Below are 7,405 nucleotides of genomic sequence, written 5' to 3'. Positions count from 1 at the left end.
CACTAGAGTTGGTGGAAAGCAATTCCGATTTGGAAAGGTAGACGCTATTGCCAACTGTGTGAAATGTCTTAACGCTTGTAACCCGAGTCCTGTTAGGCAGCAAGCTCTCTCTTGACAGGAACGCGCAGGGTCTTATCCTCCATAGACGGCATTTCAGACACATGGAATGGCTTTGCAAACAGTGGGCCTCCCTGGACATTTGCTGAAGGAAGCTTTAGTACCATGACCAGGGAAAGCTGAGAAAGGTACAAAATCTGTAATTAAATGAGCCAACTTCTCTCCGGTTCTTACCGACTAGAAAGTGAGAAAAAGGCAGTCACTGAAACTAAGGCTAGATTTAGGGTACCCATGGGGGTCACAAATCAAACAGAGGCGACCTATGGGTTGCCCCTGCAATGTGGTGGCATTCCTATACTGACAAAACCACCAACAGCAGGAAGGAGGTTTGAGGCAAAGAAGATATGGCAGCTCCCATCAACTTTTCAAGAACTGCTAAAACCTGCCAAAGGAAGCAGGAATGGGTGTAGCTTGCGGGGAGGAACCTGGAAAGTCAAATTGCATTCCCAGAAAATCAGCCTGCAAAGCAAGCAGCACAGGGGACCAATCTGTTCTCCTGCTCTGTTCAGCTGCCTTTCATAAGCAGAGAAAAAGAAGCCAGTTCTGCCGTGGCCCCCTTCGAGTTTCTTTGAATGTCACCGGCTTTGGGAGTTCAGAGCAGAAATCTGGCAAAGCCGGTGACATTCAAAGAAACTCGAAGGGGGCCACGGCAGAACTGGCTTCTTTTTCTCTGCTTACGAAAGGCAGCTGAACAGAGCAGGATAGCATGATGGTAGTGATAACTAAAAGGACAGACCACACGCTGACAGCTGAAAGAAATTCCAGACATCAAGACTTCTGAGGCCTCTACTATCTCACACAGACCCAAACACTTCTGCCCTTTCTCTTTCACACATCCTGTACATTCACTCAGCTTGTGCATGTCTTCTGAAACAGCACATCAGCTTCACTATAAATCCTCTCCTTCCCAGAGGCCCAGGCCCTGGGCTGGCTTCCCAACCCCCTCTTCCACCCCATGGCTCATCTCTGCCTTCCCCTCCCATGACATGAAATACTTCGTGCTTTCTATGTGGGATCAGTGACTTTGTGAGTCAGATCCTATACTTTCCAGCCACTTTGTTTCCTCTCTTTCCTAGTAGCCATTGTGCAACAGCTACACAATGCGATCCCTTCAGCCAAGGCTCCTGGAACTGCAGCTCAACTGTCCTCTTCCCCACCTTCGTCAAGAGCTAAGCCAAAGTCAGCAGTTAGGATTGACTTACATGTCTAGGGACCTGCTAAAACTAACTAGGCACATGCAGATGTGCACAAGTGCAAAAGAGTGAGCATCATATATCTGGGGAGCATACAGTGTGGTATAAAGGTTTCATCAGCGCAAGTTGGGAATGGTACTTTCCTCTGAAGAGGTAAAGCCACATGGGAGTTATGCAGAGCATGACTAACTCCTGCTGATAAAAACCTTTATCCAAACCCACACCACCAGGCATTCTGTATAGGACTATTCTAAGCATGTGTTAGAGGCTTCTCCAAAATGCGACTGGGCTATTTCTTAAAGCCAGGAGCCTGAGTTAGCAAGGCCTAAATGTTCAAAAGCAACTAGGAGTCTTAGGAGCCCCAATTTCTGGGTCCCCACTTCAAGACACCTTAGAAAGGGCTCGTTTTCAGAGGGTAGATGCTCAGCACTTCCTGAAAATCAGGCCAGTTCCAAGTGTCTCATCTTAGACACGCAAAAATGGAGGCACCTCAAATCACTAGTAACTTTGAAAATAGAAGCCCAGGATTGAAGCTGTGCAAAGCTCAGGGAGATAGAAAACTTAAAGCTATCACATGTAAAAACTGCTCAAATGACCTAAAAGAGCTTTCTAGACCTAGAAATGTCAGGACTTCAGAGATGGATTTTTTGGGACTTCTCATGCCTGGAAGGGAGCCCTAGGTCCTAGTGAGAAGCTAGGAATCTCCCCTCTCCAGTGGCAAAAGACTACAATTGCTAGCCTTCAGGGCTCAACAATATTTTAGAAGAGTGATGCCTTCATCTATAGAAGGCCAGGCGCTGGCCCAGGCCAGAATCCTACCTTGTCCTGGGCATGGAGCTCTGGTATTTTTGGGGAGAGGGAATTCCAAAGCCACAAGGAGCCTGAGAAAACATTTCCCTGGCAAGTTGCTTGGAAAAAACAAAACCAAACCCACAGCAACCATCTGAAGCTGTTGAAGGATTTGGAATGTTAGAATCAATTTTGCGGCTATGGATTAGAATAAATGCTCGAATAAGTCTCAGGGCAAGTGCTGCTGTCATCACTCCACAATAGATGTGTTTATCACCTGTCTGTGCAGTTTCTCACAGGCAGCACGGGCACTTCTGGCCAGTGTGGGTTAAAACTACCTTTTTGGAAAGAGGATTTCTGGCTCTAATGTGCTGTCTGGAGTCTGGGAATGAAAACTGTGCTGCCATTGTTCTCACTTCTTCACGAACCTCATTCAAAACCCACTGAAGCCAAGAGAAGCCCTTCTGTTGACTTCAGGGGGCTTGGGTTACACCCCCCTGAGAGAATATGAACTATGCTTCGGGGAGGGCAGAGCGAGGGAATAAGAGGAACCTGCTGCATCCATACAGGAGTGGAATACCACAGTATGGAGCCCTTCACAAGTGAATATTTCTTACCAACCAACTTCAGAGTTACACTTCTGCACCCTCTTATGAAAGCATAACTGGAGACCCAAATCGAAGCTTTTAAAATGGCTAAATCAGTACATTCCATGTACTCTAAGGCCACCAAATTCAACTATGCAACACACTTGAAAAGGAATTTAACCTAGACATTTAAATTAAAAGGAAAACAACTTCAGTTTGGGAATACCCTGCAATGATGCTCAGTCCAACTGGGACTCTGGGCAGCACCCACAGCCTGGAAAGCTACATGAGCACACCCACGAAGTGTCAGGAGCTTGAGTTAAGTTTGTCCACTTCTTGTTCCTGTTATAAGGACTCTCACAAGTCTCTTGGAGACTTTCATTCCTCATGCCTTTCATGAAAGATAGTTATAAACTGGACTTGTCACCTCCTCTGTTCAGTTTGCTCATTGGCCAGGGCCATTCCTCTCCCCCACACACCCCTCCCCCAATCCTGACTACATCATTAAGGAGAAACAAATTGAGCAACAACAAATACATTTAAGAGATTAAAGTCTCCCTTTTTGACACTGTTCCAAAGCTTGCAGCCTCTATCAGGACCTAGATTCAACTGTTGCTGGCTTAGTCTCCTTCTGCTGAGACAGCTGGCAACAAAACAGACATCCAGTCCCATGACAACAATCGTAAGAATTACAGGAAATGACAGAAATAGACCCCCATCTTGGAACAATCTTAAAACTGGGATGTTTTAGGCCTCCTTGCCAATACAGTCCAGGCATAACATAATCAGCCCCTCCTCTCCCTCAGGATTAGTCCAACTGCTTAAGTTCTGTCCTTGCTTCAGATCCAGATAAATGCACTTGCTGTGTTGCTGAATGTACCAGGTAGGTTGCACCTACTGGGCTGCTGAGTCTGTTACGTGCCTCCCAGTAGTTATTTGATTTCAAAAGGTGATAGCAAGTGTGGCGGGTGACCAGCACTTAAGACCTCCTGAACATACCAACCTCTCACCCTCAGTACATGCAGGGAGTGAGTTCTGCAAAGGATCAGACTTTTAAACTAGCCTATTCCAGGAACAGGAGCACCTCACATACCTGGATGCTTCCTATAGATTTTGCATGGGACTGAGCTGTGCCGTCTGAGCACTACCCTTTAGGTGAATTCATGGCCAAGTGGTCTGACTTCCCCTTGGGTGCAGGGTCTACATGACAGCAGCCTGACCCTTCCCTTCTCTCCTCCCAGCTCTTGGAAAGCTGCCTTGGGCACTGTAGTAGCACCAGAACCACATCCATTTATGGACAAAGCTCATGGAAAGAAGGGCTTAAATTAGAGATATTTAGGAAAAACCAACAAGATCCAAATTCTAAATGTAAATCCAAGGCTGGGGATTAACATTTATCACTAGGGAAGAACTTAAGTTTTTTAAAATGAGAAACCCAAGGTTTGAAATGTGCTGCTTGTGGACTCTAGCATTGTATCAAGCAACCAAAGCACCTTGATGGGAGACAACAGCAAGTGAGTGCAGGGCACTTGCAAAGCATCAGAAAGCTGAAAACACCCAGCTTCTCCATTGAAAACACCTGTTTCTGCCTCACTAGAGCAGTGAGTTAGAACAGGGAGCACACTCTGTTCCCTTAGGAACGGGAGGAGAATGACCCCTAGCTGCAGGTGATTAATATTCATGAGGCATCAGGACTGGGCCACAAGGTTAAACATTGTAAGTAAACAACCATTTTCTTTTATCAGCACAATGTGGGTAGATCACACACAAAGAGCACATTCTGAGAGACCATCTGAGAGCAAATGGCTTACCCGGCCTGCCTTTGACTTCCTTTGTTCCAAGGGGTTCTTACTGCTTCTCACTAGCTCTGAAGATTCAAGTTTATGGGGCCAAATACAAAGAGGCATGTACAGTGACAAATTAAACACTGCCTTATGCCAGGAGATATCAGCAGGATCGCTGGGATCCCATAGGCTTAGCTCTGGCTTCAGTGACAGAATGAAGAGTTGCCAGCTATATTCGCTGTAACTTACGGAATACAGTTGCATGTTACTATTGGTATTAATCTCTTGTGTGTTCTTTGACACAGTAACCTCAAGTCTAAACATACAGTAATAACCTATGCACTTCACTTCACTGCCCAGGACACAGCTAACAAGGCCTTCTGGGTAGTAAGTAACAAGTATTTACACATTCTTGCAGATTACTCAGGAACAACCTGGAGTAATGAGTTTACTCTACCCAAACCTGCCGCAAACGTGTAGCTCGGAGAGATCACAGGTTACTCAGGTTTAACAAGTCACTGCCTGGTTATTTGTGCCTTGTGTAATAAAACTAACTAGTTGCATTTGCAGCACTACAGAAATAACTGTAATAACCGGCGCAGTCAGCTGGCATGTATCAGGGTTCTGGCTCCCTACAAGGTTGATCACTGAAGCAATGGGGTGATTTTTCTCACAAATCAAAGCAGTGACCTTTGTTCGACCAGGAACGGAGTCACCGCACCTACTGGTTCCCTTTTGTACCTCTATGGCTGACTGGTGATAGCACATGTGATGGCCTCTGAGTCAGAAAAAGATCCTGTTGCAGACCCTGCAGACTGACCTAAGTCAGGCAACCTAGTGTGTCTGTTTGTCTTCGTGTGCCAGAATAAGTCAATCTCCAGAAGCGTGAGGCTCTACACGCACTTGTGTGTGTGTGTGTATCTGTCTTGATGCGTATATATAAAACATATGGGGAAAGGAGGGGAGAGAGGGACTCACTTGTGTGTTAGAGGAGCACTGTTGTCAACTGGCTCATTAACAATACTCTGCCAGCATCCCTTGAGTGCCAGCATTACTTGAGGCACTGATTTACAAAGTACATGTTGCATTCACTTCGTTCTGTGGCAAGTCTCCAGCTGGCAGAGTCTGATTTGAAAGGCAATCATTATCAAGCACAAGGGCATCATCTTCAGAAATATCCCACAATGGCAGAAAACCCTTTGTAGTTTCCATATTGAAATAAACTTACTACTGTATTTGGTTTGTAAAGGTAGACAATGGATTTTTATTTGGTTGCAGTCCGAGGTTACTGAGATGTGATCAGAATTGTGGAAGAGCTTTCCTTGCAACCTAGGAGCCTCGGTTGGCTCATGGAATAGAAAAGAGGTGATTTTTAAAGTGATCAAGTGCTTCCGTGGCATTCTTCAGTCTCTTCCTCACTTCTGCCCACCTTCTGCTCTGGGCTCAGGTCTCAAAGTACTTGTAAATCTGGGCCACGTACTGCATCACGCTCTGCCAGTCTGGCCGGTCTGTGTACATCATCTCACTGAGTTCCTGCACAGGACACAGAGAGGGTTAGCAAGGGGGAAAGAGTTTAAGGGTAACACTGGGTTTGGGGTCCTGAAACATGCGTTTTCCTTTTCAGCGACGGTCTGTTGTGTGGGCCACACCCCATTGCAGAGATACATGCAAAACAAAAAAATCTTGCCATGGCACTGATCTCCAAGGAACAACATGGGCTGATTGGAAAAGAGACCTATTGCAGCAAACTAAATGTGTCTCTCAGCTTGTGAGGCATGGAGTCCCCTGAATAAAGAAATTACAAGCTGCCAACACAAAGTACAAGCAGCTGAATACAAAATACAATGTACAGCCACTAGAATTCAGGGTAAGAGGAAGACTAAAGATCCCTAAGAAGACTCTTGTAATGAAGATAATTTATACAGTGCTCCCTCCCTCACCTCACCAGAGTGCCTGGGATACTTTAGAGCAGATAAGAAACCAATGATATTATAATGAACCTAACAGAATAAGTATTTCTCTTTCTGTACAAGCAAGTTAGGCAATGACAGAGTCTTGCTGATCTGTGTCAAGGGAGCAAGGCCATTGACTGCTGGAGAGCTAAGCACCCGCTCCTACAAGTTACGTATACCTCCAAGTATTTTCAGATTTTACAGTCACCACATATTGTGTCTTCACTAGGTTACTTCTTATCTCCCTAGGTCCCCGTTCAGAGTAAAGCCTCTTGTAATAAAAGCCTTTTATGCATTGTTAGGGTAAGAAAACAGAAAGAATCCCTGAACTGGATCTTCACCTCTCAAAGCAAATTTGCCATAATCATGCTCGCATGTTTCAGAGCTGATGTCTGTAGCCTGATTTGTAACCATCTCTTTCGGTGCAAGATGCCTGGGAGAGTAGCAAGTTCTCACACCCATTCAAAAAAACAGCATTGTGGGGAGCTACCTGATTGAAACAGTCCTTTTGCCAGGAGAGCTTATTTTGTTCAGGGGACTAGTATAAGCTATAATAGCCAAAGAGCTCTTGCCGGCATAGCTGTATCTCCACTAGGCGGGCTCGGTAAGACAGCCACACTGGCAAACCCTTTTCTAGTGTGAACAAGGCCTTAGTCGGTGTGTGAGATCTTACTCATTCTCAGCGCTGTTGTGCTCGAGCAATCCCAGTGGCTTCCAGACAGTTGCACCCATATAACTGAGACAAGTACTTGGGCCTCTCTTTAATTAAGCCTCCTCAATTAATGTTTGTCCACTGCTCTGAAAATATAAAGCACTAGATAAAGGCTAAGTAGTATTAATATCTTCTTAGCTTCACTGCCTTGGGATTTAAGGTTTCTGTGAATTTCTGGAGAAAGTGGCTTTCTGATCTCCAACCTTCTTAGCTGCCCAGAGCGGATGCCAAAGTCTTCACATTAGATCTTAATAGAATATGATGGGTCTTG

General features: G+C 45.4%; 1 protein-coding gene across 2 annotated transcripts in view; it reads right to left on the bottom strand.

Annotated features, from left to right (window-relative positions):
- Positions 1-693: 693 nt before the first annotated feature.
- Positions 694-7,405, bottom strand: part of SPECC1 (sperm antigen with calponin homology and coiled-coil domains 1) — a 153,446-nt gene continuing 146,734 nt past the window's right edge. For both annotated transcript variants that reach the window (XM_084650573.1, XM_084650574.1), the window contains one exon: positions 694-6,003. In XM_084650573.1, coding sequence (XP_084506699.1) covers positions 5,914-6,003 — 90 coding nt within the window. In that variant the 3' untranslated portion in view covers positions 694-5,913. The remainder of the gene's footprint in view (positions 6,004-7,405) is intronic.

The sequence above is a fragment of the Lepidochelys olivacea genome (genome assembly GCF_965140295.1).
Source record: "Lepidochelys olivacea isolate rLepOli2 genome assembly, chromosome: 17".
In the NCBI taxonomy this organism is placed as follows: Eukaryota; Metazoa; Chordata; order Testudines; family Cheloniidae; genus Lepidochelys; species Lepidochelys olivacea.
The sequence above is the reverse complement of the archived record's forward strand: the minus strand, read 5'-3'. Positions and strand labels throughout refer to the sequence as shown.